Here is a 25,924-nt window from a genome sequence, read left to right as displayed (position 1 = left end):
ACAATATTAAATCAGACTGTTTATGTGAGGAAGATTATTTACATATTTCCTCAGAATTAGTCATTCAGTTCTTAAACTCAATTGTGGCTGTTGCATGTATTAATGCTAAAATCCTTTAAATATATTTTTCCATTTCTGAGAAGCAGAAAAAACCTCTGCTTCTTCTTAATATTAACACCCTTTGTCCAATGTGTTCCCCAGGCCCAAAAGTGAAAAGATTAAGTACAGAAATCCCCCAAAAGTGAATAAAACCAAACTGTTATAAATACTCTGATGAAAACACTTCTCATTTTTCTTTGCTCAACCTTAAATCTTCCACAGACTAAATGTTCATTAGTTCTTAGTCATTCATAAAAAGGAAAATATAAATAACTTTGTCTGGTTTGCTTTTGTATGTTTTTTAGTGATTGTTACTTAGATTTAGTTCAATCAGAACTCAATCACTTTGTCTTGTGTGCAATGATACCTCTACCATTGCAACAGTGTGATACTGATCAAAGCTATCTTTTTGATGCAAATTTAGGAATTTTTTTTACTCACAGGTGGAATAGGTGAAGATTTACTCTGCAGTGATACCAAATGCAATGAAAAGGAAGCAGAAGAGGTTAAAATCCTGAAACGGGTCACCAGAGAGAAGAGATCAGTGCTTAGGAAAGTTTTGTGACCATCAGGGCAGTGTTATCTTTTTATACTAAAAACTACATGTACTTTATTTACAATAATTTTCCAGTACCTATCACCCATGTTAGACAGTCTGTCTCTAAACCAATCCAGAAGTGCCACCATCCCAGCAGAAGATGGAGGACAAGAAGAAAGACAGAACATGCCCAGATTCCTCCATCTTGCCTCTTGAACCCCCATTCTAAAAACCCCAAAATTCTACATTTTCACCCAGTGATAAATTCACTATCATTCTATTCAAAGCCTTGTGGCTTGTAACTCCTTGCACAAAGTTGGTAATTGTTTCCATGGGTTAAAATTGAAGGCACAGGTGTCTTTGACTCCGTGCCAAGGTCTCTGAGCCCCCTGCCAGGGTATTGAGTCCTCCAGGGCAGTCAGAGCAAGGTCCTGGGTTCCAACAGTTATTATTTCTTTCCTGGGCATACATACTACAGGTTCTGCCAAGGGGATCTGGCAGATCATACCCGGCAGCTCAGTCATGGGAGGTTGAGGCTACCTTCACTTTAAGGGAACTCCCTCGATTAGTGTTTCCCTCCTTGAGATGACGCACCCGTGCTGCCAGGACAGAAGTGGGTTTCCCATCCCACCTTCCCATGTCTTCCCCATGGTCACACAGGAAGAACCATAGGTCAGCCCATGGGGTGTACCCTCTCTCTCTAGCTGGGGGACTTTGGGCTCTGACTCTGGGGCCTGTGACTCTCACTGGTGCTGCGTTGATCTTCCTCTCCTCCTCCCTCATCTCCTCTTTGAACTCCGCTTTGAGTTCCTTAATCACAGCAGAGACCTGAGCCTGCATCGGGCCAGGGATCAAGCTCTCATAATTTCTTAGCTCACTGGTGACAGAACCCACTGTCTCGGTTGGTGTCAGCATTAATTGCTGCAATAAAGGTGGTGTACTGGGATGGCCCTAGATTTGCCAAGCTCCACAACATTTGCCCTGTGCACCTGACCCTGTTGGGGTCATTATCATGCTGTCCATCCCTCCCAAAGAGTACCTGCAATACTGCCACTTCTCTCAGCTGTTGGATCCCTTCCTCAGGAGTCTTCCAGCGCATTCTGTGGTGATGCTGGTCCTGCATTCTCTCCGTGTGGACAAACTTCTCCTTACACTCATTAAAAGCTGCTTCCAGAGGGAGAAGGACCCTGGCTGGCTCCCTTACAAATGAATACCTGATTCACACCTGAGTCCTGGCTCAAGGGTCCCAAAATCCTTGCCTCACCACCAGCCAGTCGGACATCTGTAGGACCCATAAGGTCCCAGACTCAGAGTAACCAGGTTGTATAAACCTCACATCCCTGTCGTACAATGTCTTTGTGCAGATTACAGAGACTTTTGTACATCAGGTACTCTGTGATGATTGCAACCTCTGGCTCCCCTGTGGGTTGTGAGGGCCCTCCTTTCTTATCCTTATCTGTGTGCTCTGATTTCATTTTAGACCTCCTTGTTTCTACAGGGATGACTGCTGCTGGCTGTGACTGCCTTTGCAGATCAGCTGGAACCTGGACAGCTGTAACATGTGTGGGTTCTACTGCTGCACTGTTATACTCTCCCTCTCTGAGGCAGGAGGAGGGTTTCCCACCAGCTGGGGAGATGTACTCCTTCAGCATCTGGCTCATCTCACACATCTCCTTCACCAGAACCCCCAGCCAATCTGGGTAGTTCACATCTGGGGTGGGCTGTGGGGCAGGGGCAGGCTCTGGGGCAGCATCCCTAGTTTCTGGTGCTATGTCAGGTTCTGGGGCAGCATCCCTAGTCTCTGGGCTAGATTAGCATTTAGAGAAGATTTGAACACTTCAAAAACTGGTGGGGCAGACCCAAAGAGCTGGGTGAAGGGTTGGCAGAAAATTTCCCCTGGTGTCATTTCCTCACAGTGGGTAGCATTATTAAAGTAACTCCAAAAACACAGAGTTAGTGTGTGACAGCTCTGAATCCATGTGCCTGCCTTCCAGAGAAAATATTAAAAATCCATTACTTCCTTACCTTATTAACTCATAAATCAAACTGGATAACAGCAACAGTAGCCTTAGTTATAGAATCCATGTTTAGAAATGGGCCTGCAAATGGGGGAAATGTAGCCACAACCATCTGCCACCCAAACCAGGGTAAGCTAGACCACATGGTGACACCTAACAAAGTTTCTATCAGCAGCACACAAAAATTAGATTACTCAAGAGCTGTTACTCTTTTTTCACCCTTTTTCTCTCAGTGCCCTCGGGCCCCACCATTGGGTGCCAAAATCTGTCCTGGTGTACAAGACAAGTGTCTGCTAGGGAAGGCAGGAGCCTCCCTTTGAATGGAGAATTCCCCCTCCCTCCAAATTATTAGAACTTTGAAATTAAGGGTCTCCCAGGCAAAGATGTAGGAGTAGGAATAACAGTTCTTTACTAGTATGTATAATAAACAAACAAACAAAAGCTACAGAATTAACAAAGAGACACAAACCCAGCCCCAACCTCTCGGCCGCGGCGCTTTCCCCTCGGTTGCAGTTCCAGGCATGGCCGGCAGGGGCGCTGCTGCTCCCGGGGGCGGGGCCGGTGCGGTGCCTCCCCCGCGGCTGCAGGGGGCGCTGTGGGGCGGGCTCGGGCAGCAGGCAGCAATGGCGGCTCGGCCCGGACAGGAAGGGATGGAGGAGAGAGGAGAGGCTTTGATCCACGAACCCTAGGGCGGCCGATCCCGGTGCCCCTGCAGGACTCTTGAAGTAGCAGGCTGGAGCAGCAGGGATGAGCAGAAATTCCAGGGCAGTGGGCGAGAATGTATCAGAACTCCCCAGCCATAGCTGGAACCTGCGGGATGTCCTGGCAGGGCAGGGGGATACAGGGCCCAGCAGCAGGAGAAATGTTCCCCGCTGGGTTATGGTGGTGGCAGCCAACTCCCTTCCCCAAGCTGCAGGTCTCCTCCTCTGAAGCCCTACAGCAAGAGAGAGAGGATGCCCGCAAACCTGTCTCTTCTGCCCCCCATTCTCACAGTATCTCTGCCCCCCACCCCTGCCTTCCCCACCCTGCCCAAGAGAAAACTCCCAAAAACCAGAATTCCCCCTCCCCGCTGTCTCAAGCACCCCACCATCAGTGCTTCTTAGCAACCCAATGGGGAAAAATTCTACACTAACAACAAAAAACAGAAAAAACTCAACCCCAACATTATTGTTACAATCCTAAAAGTGTCTTTGCCTCCTCGCTCTGTGCCAGAAGGGTTTCACTGGCGTACTTCTGGAGCAGCTCCATCTTCTTTCTTTGTACAAGAGCTTTCTCAATCTCCTGTTGAGTTGGCACTGGAACATGTGCAATAAATTTCTGTTGGCCATCTTCATCTTCTCTCTCCTTGACACCTTCCTCATCAGACTCTTCCTCATGGACAGCATATATGTTTTCTTCTTCCTCCTCCTCCTCACCTCTTGCAAGTCGTGCTTCTCTCTCCTTCTTCCATTTTTCCACTGCTTCTGCTATAACTTTCTTCTCATGTTCCTGCTCCAGGGGCTCCAGAATCCCATCATCTTCATCCCGGTAGCCATAGTACTCGGCGTTGATGTCCTTCATAAGCTCAGCCCAAGTCTTCCGTGGGGGTGGCAGGGGTTCCTTTTCAAAAAGCTCTCTAACTCCTGGCAAGTCCTTTGCAGCCCCAAAGTATTTGTAGCCTCTGTTTCCTGAAACTTCTTTCCCTTCATGATCTAACATTTTTGGGCCAATCCTAGCATAATCAGGGCCTCCCAGCTCCTTTATTCTGTATTCCCAGTGCCCCTTCTCCCTCAGAAGTTTGTTGATTTCATCGTTCAGGTCACGAATTCTGAATTCACCCAATCCAGCATTTTGGATCTGTGCCACTTTCTTAGAAATCTCCCCAATGATCTGTCTCCTCCATTTCTCAGCTTTGGGCAGCTCATTACACTCGGATGCAAGGAAAGGCCTTTGCTCCTTGACTTTTCGTTCCTCAAGCTGGGCTTGCCGAAATCTTGCCAAGGCTGTCATGGCCTTCTCTGCGTTGCGAGCCATGGTCCTGCTGTGCCCCTCAGCCCCCCCAAACACGGCGTGCACACAGCAGCTCCAAGCCCCAGAAATGAACCCAGCCCCACTCCCCTGTGGGCCTGCAGCTCTCTCTTCTCCCTCTTCACTCTTCTCCCAAGATTATTTGCAGCAATTAATTTTAGGTTCTTAACTTAAGTCCTATAACCTTGAATTTTATCTGCAGCAGTTTAGAAATAATTAGCTCACAAAAAAATTTTACTGCTGAAACAGAGAAAGTTAGAATACAACCTGACACCCTGTGGGTCAGGGTGGTGGTAGCAGTCCGAATAAATGGTGGCTGCAGTCCTCCTGGAGTGACAGATGTGGTTCTGTTGAAGCAGTGATCCTGTAGAAGTGTGTAGTTTTCCTCTGAAGGTCCAGCAGTGGTGTAGATAGGCCTGGTCTTCCTCTGGGAATCCAGTGGAAAAGGCTGCCTGTGATGTTCTGAAGCTCAGATTATATCCAGGTAGGAATGCTTGGCTCCTCCCCCTGGGTGGAGCATCTCACAATGGGATGAGGTAATTTTTATCAGTCATGCAGTGAGACTCAATGAGCCATTAACAGAAGATATCTCCTGGAGGGAGAGATCACGGGAGGGCCATGGAAGAGATAAAGAACACTGCCCCACCTGGTTTTAACAGATGGTGATAGAATACACCTGGTTACATCTTGCATTGCAATCTAAGACAGCTAAATATTACTTTTTTTACATTGTAAGATATATAGTTGTTTTCTTTTAAAGGATGAGATGACTCTGACTAAAACAGCTGTGATGAAACACTGACAAATACCTGTTTGTGGATAAAGACGATACAGTGTATTCACCCTTGATTTTGTCAAAGATTCTAGTGCTCATTACAATCTCTGCTGTTTTATCTTCCAAGATAACACAGAAGAGTCTGTTATGATTCTGCATTATGCCTGTTACCGATTGTAAGCTGTTTTACTGTTTTCCTTTGTTTCATTTTACTGTCATAGGTACATGACTGTTCAGAAAGGTGTAATCTCAAATTCCTAAGATGGTCACCACTGATATATGATTACATGATGAGAATTTACCGATTTTATTATAGGCATTATTCATAAGATGTTATTACTGTATTTATAGCCAGCTTCTTATATGCTTTAACATCTCTTTTTGTAGTTATCTAAGAGACACGTGTCGTTTCAGGATCCTTTTTTGTTCTCCAGCTGCTTAGGCATCTCTTAGACCAGGTTAGCTCTCTGGCTAGTCCCTGCACTGGCTCTATGGTTTGAAGCAATGTTGTCTCATAATTTTTTTTCAGAGTTCCAAGAAAAGATATCTGAGCTTTGTTGAAAGCCTCCTCTGAACTGCTGGTCTAGTGCTTTTCCCCAGTTATTATTACAGAAGCACTCCAGCAGTTTGCTGTGTTTGTTCACTCTATCTTGAAGGAAACTTCAGAGGGATCCACCTACTAGATGGTTTGATTAGTCTTTAACCCCAAGGCCTTTATTCATAACTGCTATTCTTAGGAGCCTTGTTTTAAAATGTGTTTAGGGAATTCCCTCCCAGTTGGAGCTTGGGTGGTGGCCAGGCCTTGGCTCACCTGGATGGAGAATCTGCCAATAAACCCAGATGTTCTCTGCATCAAAACTAGATTCAGATCACTTTGACTTGGCAGTTTGACCCTTTATATATGACAGCTGAACCTATTTTTAGAGTGAGCTTGTGATTTATTATCTGGAAATAATTATCCAAGCCCTCACTAAACTGAGGTTTGTCAGCTGTTTGCAGACTTTGGGATGATGGCACAGTATTCCAGAGATTCCTAATTACCTAATTTCACATGTATTATTAATTATGTGTATTATATGAAATATTCTTAATTGTTGTACCTGACTTATTCCTGATTGCTGTCAGTTTCTTGTTTGCTACATGTATTGTTTTGCCTTGATGTTTCTTCACGCTCATAACCAAACTCATGCTTGAAGAGAGGGTATGCTTGTGCTTTATCATCAGCAGGTTCACCTGTTCATTCAATCAGACACTGATTGCCTCCAAGAACATGAGGCCCAGTGGAAAGAGAAATAACCTAATCACCATGCAGCCTTTGTGGCCAGAACAGGAACAGAAGTTGGACTGCCAAGACATAGCTGTGTCTGCAAACTACAGGGGCCATTTGCCAACAAAAGCCTTATGTCATCATCACAGTATAGTGTTCCTACTAACCTTCTTCAGTTATTCCCTGTTCCAGGATCCAGGAGGACATTCACTGATGTCAAAGACCAACATTTCCAGCTAATGAACTTTCTCCTGAGTCTCAACTATGTGGACTTTAAAACAATGGTCATTTGTTTCTATTTCCCTAAGAGACATTGGACATTATTCTTTTGTTTTCTCATACTGCGAAGCACTGTATCAATGACATGATAGAATTTGATACGTTTTGTTGATTGTAATTTCTTATATATCTTATCCCACATCTAATAGATAACCAGTGATAACCTTAATGAGATAAAACCCTCACAAGAGCAAGCTGTTTTAACATCAGAACATATGAGCCTTTTTTAAATTAATGAAAAGGGTGAGATGTTGTAGACAGGTAGAAGAATTATGAAAGAAAGGCCTGATGAAATCAGGCCTCACTCTGCTAAAATTGCCAAAGCTGGCCTGTCATTTCTTCTAAGTGCAGCTAACAAAAAATTTGCAAGTTCCCTTGTGGAGCTATTTTGAGAATGAGAAATTGTTTAACACAACAATGCTGAGGGTGAAAAACAAATGCACCTGTGTAAACAAGAAAATTTGTGTCATGAGACAAAGGAAAATGTAAATGTGAGACAAAGGAAAAATGTAAATATATCTAGAGATAGAAAATTTGATAGACATATACAATAGCCCTTTCTGACCAATGAACTGAGTTTCACTGTATTGCTGACCAATTAGGTTTAACACAGTGCCTTCTGATATTTCCTACAAATATGAGCTTTGTGAATAAAGAATTGGCTTTCTGCATGAAGAAAATGGAGTCTTGGCTGATTTATTCCAACACTCAAGTAACTGTCTTTCCTTGCAAATTGTCATTGTGCATCCTGGATCAAAGCACTTCCTGGGAGTCTCAGGTTTCTCTCTTAGTCATCCTTCTCTCTTTGTTCTCATCTAAAGGCATTTTTTTAAGGCTTTCTCTCCCAATACCTCCTAATTCCTGTGATTTGAGCCCAAGAGTCTTTTCCCCCAATTTCATTCTACTTTCACGTTTTTTCTCTCCAGTCTCTGCCTCCAGTTTCTGTGGCAGGTGTTGACAAAAGCCCAGTGCTGTACACTTCACCACACACTGGGCAGCCCCACTCAGGTCTCCAGGGCTGTTTTCACCAAACACTGGCCTCTTCTGATCTGTGTGTGTCTTACCAATCTTGTCATTTCCTCTGCTTTTTTCCCACTTGTCCCTAGCCAAGAGTGCTGCAAACTTTTATATGGGCACCCAGTCCTTCCAGTTCAATGACATTTTTTCATATTAAGATATCTCCTTTTTATTTCCTTTCTTTTCTTCTACGAGCATAATTGTTGATTTTCCCTGTTTCAGCTATGACTTTCAAGTCTTCCTAGACAAATGATTTTGCAATTCGGTTGACCACAGCTCTAGATCCTTTCACATCTTTTACCTGACATCACACTTTTTCCTATTTCCGTCTTCATTATTTTTCTTGATAAAGTAACTGTTAAACATGCCAAATTAAAATTACATTTTAACCTTTTGATTCCATTACACTTTAGCTTTTCGTGTCCTCATTTTTCTTCTAAAATTTTCCCCTTCCTTTTAAATTCAATGTCCTGTTTGTCTCCATGTCGCCAGCATAATTTCTTTTGCATTTCACCTGAATTCTTTTTTATCTTTACCTTCGGAGTACAAAGATGTTTTATTCTATTCTGCCTAATTAAAAAAAACCCCTTTAATTCTATTTGGTTTCACAATGGCTACATCTTCATTGTCCTTTTACCTTAAGTTTATTCTGCATGTCAAATACAAATCTGTTGCTGTGTCCATCAACAGACACAGATGGTTCTTGTCCAAGTTCTCAGCTTCTGCATTCTCAAGCACTACAACATCCTTGACTGATTCAGTCCTGCCTTCCCCACCCTTCTACAAAAATAGTTTTACTATTTCCTTGTTTTGAGCACATCATTCTTCTCTCTCAATTCCTCCACTGCAATCCTGCCTTCATATCATCAAGCATTAATAAAAATGAAGTGTTACATCTCCTTACAGCCTTACCTTATTCTATCTATCAAAAGCAAGACAAACAAATAAATAATAATAGTAATAACAAATCATGCATGGAAACATGCTACCTCCAAGCTTACGAGATTTAAACATCTCATTGTGAAAACATCAATCTAACTTGGTACATCTAACAGAAAGCTTCTCTCCCAGTCACATCACTGAAGTTAATGTTGATATATTTTGGATAAATCTTCCTTCTTTTTATTAAAGGCTTGCATCTGGTACCTTATTTAAACTGACTAATACTTTGTTTAATGACTTAGTCCACTGAGGTCATGACTTGCAAAGTGCTGTTTAATTGGAGCCAAGATGATACAACTTGCCTATAACAAAACTTGGCTTTTAAATATTACTTTTAAATTTGTATTTGAAAGATCATACTTTTTTTCCCTCTTCTTTTGCTTTACTGTTTTTTAAAATATGTTAATCACATCTAACAGTCAAGGATCAGAGGCTGTGTGATTTCACTAGATAAAAATACAATAATGGAATTTTCCCATATGCTGTTTTTCATGTGAGCAGAATAAGGAAACAAGTCACTGGTGAACTTCATTTCACAGTACATGACAACTGGCATGCAAACAAAATGCAATCTTAAACTGGTTTATCTTCTTTACTACTGCCTTTGATCTTCAGTTGCATATTTCTATACATCAATGGTTCAATAACCTTTATAGTGCACGCAATGACAGCTGACATCAGATTAATTGATCATTACACAAGTACCTTAGAAATGTGATGAAATAATTAGTAAATAATCATGTTCCTGACTGAAAGGCAATATATTCTTTTACAAAGGGATGAATCTGGAATTTTAATAATTTCAAAATGATTAAATTAATGTGATTCTATCAGAAACCATTCTGCTTTGCTCCAGTCTTCAAAAGTACACTTATTAATAGACCTTCTGTTTTCCACAGGAGTGCTCTGGACTCTGTGTTCAGTCTGGATTTTTTTTTCTTTTTTATTTTTGCTATAGGTCATAGGCTAATAGAAATAAGAAACTTAACTATATTTGTTTTAAGAAGCTTATGCTGTTGTAATCTATTCATTTCAACACTTTTTCCAATTACTAAACCTCTAGCTTCTTATCTAAGTTTAGCTGGTCAAGGCCTGAACTAAAAGTAGGATGAAGGGGGGAAAAAGCTACCTTAGATCTGCTCTGTACATCACCATTGATTCAGTTGTGTAACATCCCTGTGACATCCTTATGCCAAAGGAGAGCACGTTGCAAGTCACCTGGACAGAAAGGATGCATCCAAAGGACAAAGTTAGCAAGACCAGAGGAAATGAAATTAAATTAAGTGCTCACAGATCAGAGTTGCTAAGATAAGATGCTAAAGCAAATTGCATACAAACAGCTGGTAGCCTCATTGGAGATAAAACTGTAAATTTGATGCCATGGGTTTGAAGAACATAATTTGAAGCAAAAATTAGTTCTGTGAATTAAAAATAATTAACTAGTTATTTTTTCTACTAATAAATTTCTTTCTACCATTGCACCCGATCCAAGTGTTACATCTGTCTATAATGAACTGTGAAGCTTCATATAAAATTGAATGCCTTAATAGCAATTTGAGTTGCATACTTTTATGGCTTTTGTTATAAATGATCAAGTTGTAAGCCAAACTTATAAGAAAATGTAGCAAAGATTTATTAATTTGTCTGCGAGATCAAAGTTCGGTCGTCGAAACCATCACAGCCAAAGAGACAGTGTCGAGCCTGGGATGGCGCTGGGTGAACACGGATCTGACCTCCGAGTGTCAGTCTCCCTGGTTCACGAATGCCGCCTTGTGCAGGGAGTTTTTATACAGTTTATTCTGCCCGAGGCAAAGATGACCAAATGTTCTTTGTGTCTCTTCACATGCATAACCGTGGCTTTACATGTGCAGAGGTAGACAAAGGTTCAGTCGAGGTGTCCAGGTGTTCGTCAGTCGACTCCAGAGAAGCCAGCATTCACATGTATCAGGGTGGCGTGTAGGTTATCCCCCTTCGGTTATCTTAGCAGATGTAATTGGCGAGGCGATAATCACTTTCAGGTGGGCCCAGCGACCCAGGGAAGCCAGCGATTATCGGCCTGGAAACTTCTGTTCTTACGTTAAAACCCCAATGTTTATCTCAACGAGCGTCCGGGAACTGGATGTATATGAATAAGACTCTGCTCCCAGCCAGGACGGTCAAAAGACATAGTTTGGATTTTACAATATTTTATACATTAATAGCATGAATTATCTCTACCGTATACTACAGCTTTGAATGTACTTTAGTCAAGCACTGGGCTTCTGAAGTGACACTTTGGCCAGCTTTTGCTAAATGGGTCACCTAAACCTTGAGATTAATTGGTTTAAAAGTGCTGTAACTGAAAACCTCTAACCTCTCTTAAAATTGGTGAGCCTACCTCTGTTAAGATATTTCTTTTTTGATATGGTTTCTATGTAGAAATGCATAGGAATATGTCACCTGTGTTAAAATGGTACTGATCAAATTATTACTGGTTGGTTTCTACCCTGTTCCATCTCTACCCTCCAAACAGGATCCATTTTCAGGCAAGAGAGCTTGTGTGTAAAGATGAACATTAGACAACTGCATCAATGAAAATACCAAAGTCAGCTCTGCCAACTATGATTTTATTCTCATAGTCTAGCTCTGGTTACAGAAAAATTAATTAGTAAAAAAAGCCACTGCATGGCCTGACTCTGTAATTCCTGTCTTTCCCATTCCCTTTGCTTGTTCTTAAGAAAGGTCTCCTATCCCAGTTTAGTAAAGAAGGAAAATAGAGCTGAGACAGCCAGTGTGGGGTCTGGAGGAGGGTTGTGATGTGGCCACTGCTCCAGGAGCAGCATCAGCAGCTGCTGCAGCCCCCAGTCCCTACTGTCACCCCCAGGACAGGAGGGGAGGCTGGAACACTGTGTCCAGCAGAGCTGGTGGGCACTGTTGTGGCCAGAGGCCCCTGGTGTGTCCTGCCCAGGTGTGGCTGCAGAGGGAAGGGAAAAAACCCCATGTGGGATTTTACAACTCTTTATGCCTGAAAAATGCCATGGGTGGAGCTGGGGAGATCGCTGTCTTTAAAGTACAGAGACACTCCTTCCATCCAGGGAGTGGCTGGAAATGCTGCCGTCCTTCAGGCTCGTCTTCCCTGGGGAGGTTGTGAAACCTCTTTCCTCAGCTGCCCAACATCTCCCAGTGTGTTTCACAAACTCAGCTCTGCAAGGGCTTCCTCCACCTTCACAGGAGTCCCTCACTTCTCCCACGGGACCTCAGGCCATCACCAGCCTTTGTCTCCCCATCTCCCTTTGCCAGTGGTTCCCTCCAGATATTCACGATGTGACTCTGCCGTCAGACTGGTTGTTCTGGTTGTTAGGGGAGCCAGGATCATCTTCTGTGAGGGGGGATTATAGGGGCAAGGGGAGGTTATAGAGCACAGCTTGCAAAGCCACCAAATGTAGGGTTGCATGGCAGGAGGATGGAGAGAAATGCTGGGGCAGTCCTGGAGGTTTTGACATGGCAGAAATGCAGGAGCCCTCAGTGACCAGCTGTGTGGAAAGCTAAAGCTGGAGCATCACATTGGGAAGGACAGCAGCACAGAGTTCAGTAATAACCACACGTTAACAAAAAGAGGCACTGTTAATACTCCTAGAGGGGATTTCCACTTCAAGCAAGATAGTTAATTCAACATTTGCCCTGAAAGAGATGTAAGAAGGTCTGAGAATGAGCCTCGGGAGCATTGTTCCCTTCAGCCCTTAGAAAACCTGCCTAATGTTCCAAAAAGCCATCCTAATCCTGTCAGCAGAAATGCCTGAGAGGCAGCAAACCAGCTCTTCCCAGTGCAGCAGAAGCAGAAATAATGCTGCACAGAATAATTCTGGTTTGACCTAAACTTCTGTTCCTTTACATGATAGTCATATTCTGCTACATATTTCTAAACTGCTAATGCTCTTCAAAGACAGTGATGGTTTTATCTAGGACAACACAAATTGGCGAGCAGGTCTCAGTCCATATTAGCTGGCATGGCTCCACCAGCTAGAGACCAGCCCTGTCAATTTGACTGCCAATACATTGATTTTGGCTACTGTCATGCTCACACTCTGATGTCATTATATTGTTGTCATTATATTGCAAAGGTTCCATATTGCTAGAGTTTCATACCTCCTTGATATTTCTCATAGGCAACTCCTCTAAGCACTAACTCTTCCTTCTTCTCACAGTAGCCAACTGACTCCAGTTCCCTGTCAACCAACCAATCCACTCTTCTATAACACTCTTCTTATTGGCTACAGCTGTGGCCTGTTAAAGTCAGGCATGCTCCTAATCTTTAATAATTAACCCAGCTGCAACTCTTTAGAGCATAAGATTACTTTCTATACTACCTTTATTTACTTATATTCTATCCCCCTACAACACTCTATGTAATTAATGCAGATGGAGAAATTCATGTCCCTTCTGAGCACTATCCATAGCCACTGTATGAGTCTGTCAGAGAGGGGGTTGCTGTGTGCAGAGAGGTGCCAAGCAGACACACACCAGCTGTCCTGGACACACAGGTTGCATTTAATGAGGTGTGTGGCAAGTTAGTAACTTCACCAGTTACCAAAAGGGTAGCAGTCTTTTCATATGTCAGTATTGGTTTAAACAATGCAGTGAGATGTCACTGCAACATAGTGATTGATCTCCCTAAATTGATAATTATCCCTCCTGAATCTGGGAGAACAAGGGATGTCTCCCAGCCCATACTGTCCATACCAGCAAGATAAGTTACGGCAATTCTGATAATCAGGGTAACAAAACCTTCAGTCCCTTTTACCAAACCATTTGTACTGGCAGCTGGTTACATCCCAGCAGATCCTATCTCAGAGAGAAACCTGTTGTAGGAAGAAGCTCAGGAAAGGGACAGTCCTAAATAAATCCCCACTGCTTCAATCTTTGAAAGGACAGTAGAAGGGGAATGATATGAACCTTGGGGTGCTGGGAGGTCCCAACTTCCCCAAGGTGAAATACCAGCAGTATGCCTGGCTGGAGTCAGCGCTGTAGAACTTCATTTATTTCAGTTTTAGATGCTTGGCTTTTTGCCTTCACCTGAACCTAACAACCAGAGCATGAAATGCTCACTTTCACATTCAGCACAAAGCCCAGTTTTCACTTTATATCCATTTTTCTTCCCTCCAGTGTTTCTTGGTACAGACAAGAAATCAAGGTCAGCAAAGGGGTTAAAATCAAGGTTTCAGCAAATTTGACAAACTCCTTTTCCCTCTCTTTTCTCCCTCTGCTAAAGGCTTTTCTTGTCACCCTACACATCCAGCCTTCCTGGAGTCCACGAGTAATGTTCATCTGCCACAGTGATGGGTTCAGCCTATTGGAGGCACAGTCACAACATCTATAAACAATAAAATTCCAAGCTGCTATAATCATGTTGTCAGCAATGAGTAATATGTTCTGTAAAAAATGCCTAAGGAAGCTGCTGGAGTGTGCTGAAGGTGGCTATAAACTCTCCTTCTGAGAACAGCTTCTTGACAGCTGGTCAAAATTTCAACCAAAGAGTTAGTGAAATGTTCATCACAATTTTCTTTGCCTTCTTAAATTATGTTAGTCATATTAAAATAGCCATACTGTTAGGATGTATTGTGAGGGCAGAATTCAAACTCCTCTCCTCTCCTCAACACACACTACCTACACACAGGGGCTCCTATCAGCATTTTGACAAGCTCATGTCAAGAAATTATATGCCCCTGAATAAAAATTAATTATTTAAGAGAGCTACTAAAAAATTGGGATCTCTCTCTTTAAATGCTTGACCCTGAGGCAGAAGAGGAGGTGGAGGAGAGAGAGAGAGAGAGGAGAGAGAAAACGATAATCGCTTTAGATAACAACCTGAGTCATGCTAATAGCAGCCTAATTGCTATCCAAGTGCTTTCAGCAGGAAACAGGCACACCTAGAGAGGCACCTGTGCAGAGCAAGATTAGGTTTAAATGGAAGAAGGACAGAGATATAAATGCACTTTCATCTGAGTAGAGTGGAAAGGACAAAATGGTTGTTTATGTACAAACTGCCTGAAATCCAAGAGCTGCTTCAGACAACGGCACGTGGCTGGTATGCAGTTCATGTGAGAAACAGGCACACTACAGGGCTCAAAGCGAAACGGGCAGTTATATTTAGGCAGAGAAAAGAAAATAACCATATGTGGGGAAGAAGTGGCTGATGCTTTCCAGAAAAAAAAAAATCAACTTCTGCAGTGATTATGACTTTTTTATAAAATAAAACAAAGTTAGTAATGTCAGTCTGACAATACAGAATAAGATCTTTTTTTGAAAGTCAGTATGACTGCAGTAAGTGACTTGCTTGGAAGAAAGCTGCCTGAGAATGGAATGGTTTGTAGTTAATTGATAAATATCAAACGTGCCCTTTGTATGCGTGACCCTGTTTGTGTACATTCAGGAGTTGTTGTTGTTCTGCACTGCTGTTCTCTGAGCACTGCCCGGCTCTGCCTGCAGCCCCTGGCACAGCAGCTGTGCGGTTTCCACCCGGGTTTGGGCAGAGCCCTTGGCCCCTGCTCTGCAGCTTCCCTCCCTCTTTGGTGCTTCACTTCTGAGAAAGAGGACATGGTGACCAGGTGCTGCCCACGTGTCTGGGGGGAAACGAAGACTGGGATTTCTGAGTAAGAGATGGTAAAATGCTGCTCTGTTTGCGCAGGACGAGCTCTGTGGGGTGGGGAGAGCTGAGTGCAAGAATCGATTGTGGCATCTGATGGAGAGTCAGATCTTTCAGCAAGAGTATTGATTTATGCATTCAACTCTGCAAGTTGCTTTCCACTACATCTTTGCAACTGAAATTCAGTGATGTGAATGTCAATAGGCACAGACAAAAGCCTAGTGTTTTGAAAAGGCTGAATCTGTATCTGTAGGATATAAAAGCTGTTACATTTCCGTGCTTTTGCTCTCCTCTGGAAGTCATTTTTCCAGGTTGTTGGTAATGGATGTTGCATGCAGAATGTATGTGTGTGCCTATGCATTATCATGATTGTTATTTTCCCCTAAAAATAGCCTTTTTATTATTTGTAAGTAGCATTTGATCACAGTCTAGAAATATTGCATGACAGAAATTATCTGTCTTGAATTGCTGAATAATAATATTTGGGTAGGCTGTTATGGCAATAAAGGTACACTCTCTGGATTTAAGCATCACAGGTTCTCATGGCAACTTTTTTTTTTTTTTTTTTTTTTTACCTGCACGTGCAGGAAAATATGCTGGGCTATCTCAGTAACCTTTGGAAAAAACAGCAGCAACAGAATAAACTGGTGTGTTTATCACCTTACATTTGTTTTTGAAATATACATAAAAACCTGCCTTAAATAAAATAAATAAATAAATCAGGAGAGGAAAGCACACAAAGGCCAAAACAGCATGGTAGAAACAATAACATGAAATAATTTTATGAATATTTAGTATAAATTAGTATTTATGTTATACTGATACTCAGAACTTCAACCAATTGGCGTTGTCAATGTACATTATGAACACTCAGAGTAGGTACCAGCCCTTGCCATGAGGCAGCTCTGGTTATTGGTGTTTTCTTCTTTGTTAAGACTTGCTGAAATTTTACAAAATAGGACCTTCTGTTAGAAATACATCAAGTTCAAATGACCTTGACCTATGATACAACAATCCTATCAAAAGGAGTGTTCAGTCACGGTGTCAAATGCTCCATTTCAGCTTTTCTTCTGCATTCCAGGGCACTGTTCACATTAATCCAACGGGCTTTGGAGTAGCCCTTTTCCTTCAACGTGCAATTCTCATAACAAAGGTCAATTTTCCTTCCTGTTCCTCCCTTTATTACTGCTGCTGTCCCCACACGACCCCTCCACAGTGTCAGGTGTGTAAGCACCTGGCCAAGGTGGCGTCTGTCTGTGATCACAGGTCCCCAGTGCTCATTGTGAGGGTTCAAGCCAGCGCAAAGCACACAGGTTTACACACACACTCTGGGGGATGCTGTCTGTTTGGAAACAGAGCTTGTGCTTCACCAAAAGGGATGGTAACTCTTGAACAGGAAGACACCAATTAAATAATTAGGGTTAGCATTGAAAGGTCTATAAACTGTCTATCCCTTAATATCTTTAAGAACAAACTATAAAACCTTCTGTGAGGCATGTCCTCAAGTAAAGCCCTTAAGGGCAGGGCGGTGAACTGGATGGCATCCTAAATTCTTTATTTCTGTGGCTGTACCATCACTGTGCTTCCTTGTCCTCACATGACTGTAAGCCTGCATAAGCACAGACCCAGAGGTAGGATGGTAGATGCCAAAAAGAGGAAATTTGAAATTATTGTTCAAGTATGTGGGGCAGAAAGTGAACACCTGAGCACCTGGAAAAGTTTCACATGCTCCTAGTCATTTTTCTGTGAAACTTTTTTAATGTCTGAAGTTTATTAAAAAACTTAAAATTAAAGAAAATAACTTACTGGCCCACAATAGGAGCTGCACAGCACAGGAATACAGGTAGTTTTACTCATTTAATATGTACTGAAAGGTTTTATTTAAGTGGTGGATGGTAAATAAATTTTTATTAAGCAGAAAGTATCTTAAACCAAAAACCGACTTTGAAGAACATAAACACTTTCTAACATTCAAACTCTAAGCATTAATGTGACTGTACTGGGAGATATGCAGAGTAGGTGTGCTCATTTCTGAGGAAACCTTCCCACTGGCTATTTGTAAGAAGCGGCTAATGACGATGTCTTTGGCCTTGACGGTCTCCATGTTCCTCTCCCGTGATATCTGCATGCTGATTTGATCCACGTTGGTCATGATCAGCTCCGAGGCCAGGATCTGGGTGGGTGATGCCCTGTTGGCTGTGCTGTCCATGATGTACTGCTTGTACAGTTCCAGCAGCTTCTGCTCCAGGTAGTCATTGAGGGCAGAGTCGGAGAGGGGCTGCAGGTGGGGCCCCAGGCTGGCCAGGCGCCAGCACGAGGAGTGGCCCTGGCCCGGCCTGCGCGTGGTGTCACTCGTGGGGGGAGCCTTCACGGACTCCATGGCCGGAGGAATCTCTGAGGACTCCAAGAATGGGCCTATGCCACTGTCACAAGCAAAATCTGTGGTGACCGAGCTTATTGGCACCACGTAGTCCCCAGCTATATGCAAATCATTGTAGTTCTTGCAAATGCTCTTGCAGGAAGGTGGAACCAGGTAGGTGACTTTTTTGGTCAGCTCCTCACAGACATGCGTAGCTGGAGGTGGCTGCCCTGTGGGTGTTGGGTGCTGCACAGGATGTGGGAGATTGTCCTTCTGCCTTCTGCTGTGCTTGCTGCCTCTGGAGCAGACTGAGGAAATGTGCTTGCCAGCAGATCTGCAACTCTGAAGGAGGCTTTTTCCTTGTGCTTCACCTGTGGAAGAATAACTAATGGAGCTCATTTCATACACCCCTTCATCAGGCAAACTCTCGTAGAGCGCAGGGTTCAGGTCTTCCCACAGGTAGGTGATTCTGTGAAGGTAACCTTCTGACAGCATCCTTCTCCAAGGGAAAGGAACCACCAGCAGACACAAAAATGATAAGAATAAGTTAATTACAAAAAGTTCATTTTAGACTCCCTGAGCTGTGATTGCACTCGCCAGTCTGATGCTAGCTGCAAAGAGATGGCTCCAATTTGGACATGAACAGGAATGTCTCTGCCTTACTGGGCACTTGAGTCAGCGAGTGATGTGACCAGCCAGTGTCCCTGCTGTGCTGAATCTCACCAAAGCATATCCTGTATAACACCATTTATTGCACATCCAATGCATCCAATGGCAAGAGAGAGGGACAAGAAGTCTTTTGTTGTGGAATAGCTACTGTAATAGCTTACACTAAAAACTAATTTTGCCCTGGAGCTCCTTAAGAAGCCAGGGGTTTCCCCCTTTTTCCTATATACTTTTAAGAAGTCAGGGGTTTCCCCCTTTCTCTAATATGATCTGAAGCAACTTTTGTTCAGTGTGGTTTGTCAGCTGCCTCTGAACTTTGGTGATTTGAGATTCATATTGAGAGTATCACCCCTTCTGTTCCAGACTAATCAACAACTGCAGGTGCGGTTCCTTTTTCATTAAAAAATCTCAGACCATTAAATTTGCACTTTGCACTTCTGCATTACAATCAGGAAGGAATTAGTTGTCTCTAACTTTTATACGTGAAAATGTCAGTGGAAAAAGCAAAACGTTTTGGAGGCATGATTCATCTGGCCTGGCTTAGACACCTAAATCAAAATGAAATTAAATGTGTCCTAGATTTGCTTATCACTCTCCAGTTGCTATAAAAGGATCTTAAACTAGATCCTAGACATAGATATCTGCAGGGTACTTTTGAGGAGACAGATTTCAGTGCAATGCACAGGAAAGTGCACATTTCAGAAGTACTCCAGCTCGCTCTTTCACTGCGGCATTAGCCATACCACAGCTCTGGAATCAGTTTTCATTGCATGCAAAAGCACGGTTGGGTTCCAGCAGTCACTAACTCTCTCCACTCTCTGAGCAGGCAGCTCGGACCCAGCTGCATAGAAATGTTAGTAATTAAAGACAGGATTTGCCAGCAAGGACACACATGCTGCACATCAGTAAATGCTCTTCCCAAGCTTTGGCAGCTGCACTACCAAAAAAACTGTTTTAAATCCACCTCTGTCTTTTTTTTAACAGATGTCAAGGATACAATGAATGGGAAAAATGGTCTAAAGAAATTGTTTGGTCCAGCAAAGAGAAAGTAGATTTAAAGTAAAAATAAATTAAAATTAAAATTATTAATTTTTTTTTTTCTTTATATACTACAAATAGTCTTTTGCAAGAGTGAAGGTAGTCTCATTTCTTAGTAAAGGTTTCATGTGCCACCGTTGCTAATGCAAAATGCTGCATTAATAGTTGTTGGCTAAATCCTGTCTAAGCATGGAGATTGACTTTGCATAAATGTTAGGGAGGACACAGTGTGAGACAAGACTTTTCCTGGGAGAAGGGAATCACTTCCACACCATGAAGAAGGTTGAAGAGAAAGGTGAAGAGAAAATAATCTTCCTTCAGGCAGAAATATTAATGGGAATTAGATGTATCCAAACACTTGCTTTGGTGACCCTGGATTCTTTGTTGCTGCCAGTTGTGTGAGATTTCCCACAGGCAGTAACATTTAATTAAAAGTGACCTATTTACACAGAAGTGGGGAAAATCATGTTTGGGGCTTGGCAGTTCTTGTAGTACGCTGCTGTTGTCTTGCTTTGGCTTTTAGCTGTAATTAAGGTGCACTCATAGGAATCTTAGCCAAATGTTAGAGCTGCTCAGGTTATCAACTCTGTCTTCTGCTTCTGTTCCCCTTTTGCCAAGGCTTCCCTTCCCTCCCTTCCCTCCTCCATCCATGGCCCAGATGTCCTTATTGCAAAGTCACCACTAACTGTGGCTAGCTTGAATCTGGAAATGTTATACATTCATTTGTATGGTATTTTTAAGGTGGATTTGGAGAAATGAGTGGAAATGTAACATACAGCCTGTCCACTGCTCGACCAACATGGGCAAGGCAGTTGTGCTCAGGCAGCATGTGACACTTGGGTCTTTCCTGCTCCCCAGATGTGAGCTGTTTCTGCCATAAGGTGCTACAGGGGGAAATGAAACCATCAGTTTCATTTCTTTGCACTGCATTCTGCTATGCTTATTTTAAGAGTGTTGGAGCACACTGAGACAAGAGTGGAAACAAAAGAATTACCAAATTAAAAAAAATATTAGGGTCTCATTGTGCTCAGAGTTTTGTGTTCTGCTGAATGAGTTACAAGATTGGCTTCTGAAGCTGGCAAAGGCTGCCACACTGATCTAGCTCTTCCCAGCTCTGCAAGGAAATCTGACAGAAGTTTTGATAGGCGTGCTGAGAACATGAATGCAAAAGGGAGGTACATGTATCTCTGGTGTTTCTTGTCCTAGTACTTAATATAATATATACCTGACAAGTTATTATCCCAGCACTCCAACTGTCATGCAACTGTGCCACCTTTAATTTTTGCATTTTAAATCTGATAAGGATTGCAGTTTTCATTAATTCTCCCTTCTCGTGCCTCTTCTCTTAATCCCCTCTCCATGCACACCAGGATTCCAAGGGCACAGAGATTATATCTGATGTCTTTCAATATTTGGGTTTCATGCTCCTTAAATCCAGATTTCACTAGCATCTGCCTGAAAATAATTGCATAACTTTTTGTTGCACAAGGAAAACCAGACCTTTTTACAATTCTGATCTGACACATTTTGCGTGTAAGGTAAACAAAAAGAATTTTCCTTGTGTAGCTACTGTCCAGGCAATGGGCACTGACTACACTCTCTCTAAGCCTAGTGGAGATAGAGGGAGAAGACTGCCTGGTTTACACTGTCTTTTCTATCTGACATAGTCTTTATTACAGTCAGATGATCTTAGAAACTCCTATGTCTTGCTCGAGGTTTTTGTTCAGTTCTTCAGCAGAAGAAAAGCCTGAAGGCAGGATGAATGTTTAAGGTCACATGGAGAATCCAGGGGTATTACCAGTGTGTGGCAGCAAATTTGCTTGGTTGTAGTGCTTGTAGACAGTGCCAATGTTTGCATCAAGAACTCAAATTACAGTCTGAGAGCAGGAAAACAGAATGGGAGTTCTTGGCTCAGGATAAGCAAACACTTACTGAAAGCCTGAGAAATGTGCACAGAGATATCATAAATTGTGTCCTGTTCAAAAACCTAAGCAAGATGAAAAGTTGCTAGAGAGAATGGAAAGAACATCATGCCCACTGGGATTACAGCTCAGTGGGGAAAGGGACATTCTTCTGCATTGCAAAAGGAGGGGATGGAAACTCATAGAAGAGACAATCTTGTGTTGCATATGTCTGGCTTTCAGATCCCTGACCAGGGCTCTGAATGGCATTAAAGTTGTGCTGCTGGGTACTGGAGCTCAACTCTTATCACAGAGTATACCTTGAGTTCTAGCTGATTTACTAGATGGGATTCTCAATGACAGTCTCCCTGTCTTGAGGGAACTCAAATCCTATGGATCTGTCTGTAGTATTTTTTTCCCTATTTTAAGAGACATTTTTCCAGTACAAACAGATCTCCTCAGTGAGGTGTGGGGTCCTCCTCAGATTGCCAGACACACATGCAAGAGTCCTGGCAAGCAGGATAGTCTGTAGAGCAAGCTTACAAGTATTGCAGGACCCATATCTCACCTTCCCCTGGGGCTAGTGTGGAACAGCTCCCAGGAAGCCTCAGTGCAGCCAGCGTGGGGAAACAGGACAGTGAAGAAGGCAGTATAATGAGCTGTGCACATGGGTAAGCAGAGCCTCTCCTTAATGCCTGAAACCTACAGATCTTTGGTATCTGAACCTCATTTGGCTTGGCTAAAGGTAATGCTAATGACACCAAATTGTGTGATGAGATGGACACATTTTACAGAGGGACCTGCACAGGCTGGAAGGTGGGCCAGCAATAACAGCAGCAGGATAACAAAGGCAAGTGGCAGCTCCTGCACTGGATGGCACAACCAAAGAGCCCAGCACAGGCCCTGTGTGCCTGGGGAGCCTTGCTGAGAGGGACCTGGGGGCCCTGGTGCACAACAAGGGGACCCTGAGCCAGCAGAGCAGGACTGCAGCAACGAGGAAAATCAGATCCTGAGCTGCACCCATGAGGGCACAGCTGGCTGAGATAGAGACAGGATCTTCCCACTCAGCATTTGTCAGGCTGCCCTGGAGCATCCAGATCTCGTCCCAAAAATTTCAAACAAGATGTGGACAGACTGGAGATGGTCCAATGGAGGCCCAAGAAGATGGTCAAAGGGCTGGAAAAGCTGCCTTGTGAGGAAAGTTTGAAGGAGTTAGGACTCTTCTCCCTGGACAAAAGACATGGGGAAGGGGACAGGTCATCATAGTATTCCAGTGTCTGCAGCTGCAAAGAAGACAGAGGCTCTCTCTTCACAAGTAGCCACATGGAGAAGACAAGTGGTAATGGGCACAAGTTGCATTGGAATAGAATCACAGAATCACATAGGTTGGAAAAGGCCTCTGAGATCACTAAGTCCAACCATTAACCCAGTGCCACCATATTCACTGCTAAACCATATCCCCAGTGCTCCCAGGGATAAGAGGGAAGAGAAGGAAATTTTTACAGTGAGAACAATCAATGACTGGAACAACCTCACCAGAGACGTGGTGGAGTCCCCTTCGCTGGATGTTTTCAAGGTGGGATTGGACAAAGTTCTACATTGTGGATGCCATGGGACAGACAGAGAGAAACGGTAAGGGTTTCTCACAGCGGCTTGTGAGAATTTTTAGGGAGTCGTAAGGGTGTGATAACTTGTTAAGAATAAACAATCTGCAGGTGGTGTTTTTCTACTTCATCTTTCTGTTCTTCTCAAGGACAGCGTGTGAGGAAGATGTTTTTGTTAGTTAGACAATCAAATAGAATCTGTTGTATCGCTCTATATAAACCACGAGGTTCTCTTGAATAAAGCTTCTTTGCTGTTTCTACAATACTGCCTCCCACCTGTTCCTGTGTCATTCTTGATGCATGAGTGACACTACATAATCTCATCTAGGCTTCCTCTCCGATGAAATGTTGGACCAGATGATATTTTGAGGTCCTTTCCAACTTATGCTTCTCTCTGACTATAATTCTACAATAGCAGTGGCTGCTGTTTGATGTAGGAGTGGCTCACTTTGCCCACAGCAGAGGAGAAGATGAATAGCCAGAGGGTGGTTTTGCTGCCCACTACATTTGTAATTTCCTCTCCCTGAGGCTGCTGCTCTGGAAGATCTGGGGACCAGGAGATGTACCAAGAGGCTCTTTAAGCAGTCCCTGTGAGCAAAACCACTCTTGTCCCCTCCCCATGTCTCTCTTGACTCTCATCTTCTGTTCTTCCCACAGGAGAAAACATAAGCCCTGTTCATCTTCTTTATTCACACGTCAACAGTTGAAGAGATGCAGAAAAGCTTGAGTACCTCACCCATGGGGGAGTGTGGGCTGGTTTGAGGGGAACAAGTAGGTTTGAAAGAATAATAATCCTGTATATTAAGAGTATGAGGGAATCTGCTGGAAGGACAGGCTAAATGAAGCAAGAGGGGAGACATCTTCCCCAAGAAGTCTACTATACTGTTGAATGCTCTTGTTATACAAACACCTACCAATTTTTGATCATGTGAAATGGATGGCAATGAGTTTCAGGAGCATTCAGCTTCTTTAATTTAGAAACAAATACATTCTCAGTGTATTTTTGAGTGCTGTTGTATCTTTAAGTTGAGTTGTGGGGGACATACTTCCATAAAAATACAATGAAAACTGTATTTACTGTTGGTAAATATAGCTTCTTGAGCTCTCAAAGTTTACCACTCAAGTTTGTTTTCCACCCAGTTCAAGTTCTTTAAAACATCATACAGACCAAGCCTGGTTCATCATTTTCCTCACTTTCCTTCATCATCTATGTCTGTACAAAGTTGGTTTACAACCCTATCAATCTGGTTGGATAGCATTTTACATCTCATACCCACAGCTGTAAACAACAGCATGAATCTGAAGCAGGAAAGAATCAGGCTCCACATTCATAAGGAAGACTTGACTACATAATATTTCTACCCTGTGCTTTTATAATTTTCTTCCTGGGGTGGAAATAGTTCCATGTCTCTGGATGTCTGTGTTAATTTTAATGAGTTGTTAGTTGTTATGACTGAACTACGTGTACTGCAACATTTTGAATCTAAGCATTTGAAGTAAAGAGGCAATAAATAGACATGAATTCTTACAGAAGAGAATACACTTTCTAGAAATTAAAAGAATAAATGGTAAAGCAAGAAAGACAGAAAAGGATGAGAATGTTTCCCAGAAGGAGTGAAGAAGTGGAGAAGGTATGTTGTGCATGTATACCCTTGTCGAGCTGTGAATTTGCAGCGAACCAGGAAATTCGCTGAGAACTGGAAAAAATGCATTTCTTTGTTTATTATTTTTAACATCATCGTGTTCTCAGAGAAGTTTCATCTTTTTTCTTATGAACTTTTTTTTTTAATATGATGCCCATATTAATCTATTTTGGTGCCTGGTTTTATTTATAATCTGAAAATAGAGTACTCCAGTTGGAGGACATTACTTAGACAGTATAGTAACATGCACAGAAATTTCAATGACAATATCCTAATTATGACAAAAGTGACACAGCTAGTAAGGTTCACTTTAAAAAAAATCTGAAAAACTTGTTTAGTCTGATTTTATGAAAAGTCTTTAGAAGTATCAGAGGAAAAAATATTGTTTTCATTTTGAAGTCTCATTGCAACCACAGTTGGTCATGGTTGTGAACATGGCACCTTAGAATGGCACCTTAGAAATGTTCTCATCACTTAAGGCAGCTGTAAGTGTCTGTGGGCAGAAGCTGAGACTCTGCAAACACATGTGCATTCAAAACAGAAGAACATGCATTCTCATTCTACCAGCTATCAGCTGTGGTGCCACACACACAGAACCAAGCCACTTTGATAAGCAAGGGAAACATTTTCATACATTTATATATTATGCAGTATATTTTAGTTCTTACCTCCAAAGATACAGCAGCTGACCAGGTACAGAAAAATTGATGTCTTCTAACTAGTTTGAAGCTTCCTGTGGGTCTGTCCTACCCTAAAATGCAACGTTCTGTTTTTATTTCCTTTTTAATTACACTTCTAAGATAACATCTGTTTTACTTCTAATCCTCTATAGCAAAGAAGTATAGAAAGAAAGTCCCTTAGGAGATGAGGGGGTTTTATAACTGACTGAACTGCAACACGCTGAACTCGCTTCCTCTTTTATGTCCAAACAAAACTTCATTGTGAAACTGCGTACCGTTAAAATAGCTGATTGCAAAACTCTCAGTCCAGGCAGATGGACTGTTGTAAGAAGAAAAAGCCCTGGTGAGTCAAATGCTCAGAACAATCTTAGAGAAACTGTTCATCTGTTGGCAGCTCACAGTGCACCCCATTTCAGCCATCACTCTCCTTTTAGCTGACATGGCGAGACATCTTGACAGACCAAGATTG

The 25,924-nt window shown here is 42.6% G+C and overlaps 1 protein-coding gene and 1 pseudogene across 1 annotated transcript; both read right to left on the bottom strand.

Moving 5' to 3' along the window:
• Window positions 1-3,825: 3,825 nt before the first annotated feature.
• LOC115907840 lies at window positions 3,826-4,737 on the bottom strand (annotated as a pseudogene).
• A 12,805-nt stretch (window positions 4,738-17,542) lies between these two features.
• C1HXorf21 (chromosome 1 CXorf21 homolog) lies at window positions 17,543-25,581 on the bottom strand. The gene is made up of 2 exons (XM_030958881.1): window positions 25,444-25,581; window positions 17,543-18,419 (listed from the first exon to the last, which is right to left on the bottom strand). Exon 2 carries the CDS (start codon window positions 18,416-18,418, stop codon window positions 17,543-17,545), a length of 876 nt encoding a protein of 291 aa, XP_030814741.1. The 5' UTR covers window position 18,419; window positions 25,444-25,581.
• Between the last annotated feature and the right edge of the window lie 343 nt (window positions 25,582-25,924).

This window comes from Camarhynchus parvulus, chromosome 1, assembly GCF_901933205.1.
Source record: "Camarhynchus parvulus chromosome 1, STF_HiC, whole genome shotgun sequence".
NCBI lineage: Eukaryota > Metazoa > Chordata > Aves > Passeriformes > Thraupidae > Camarhynchus > Camarhynchus parvulus.
Note: the sequence above shows the minus strand (reverse complement) of the source record. Positions and strands in the feature narration are given on the sequence as shown.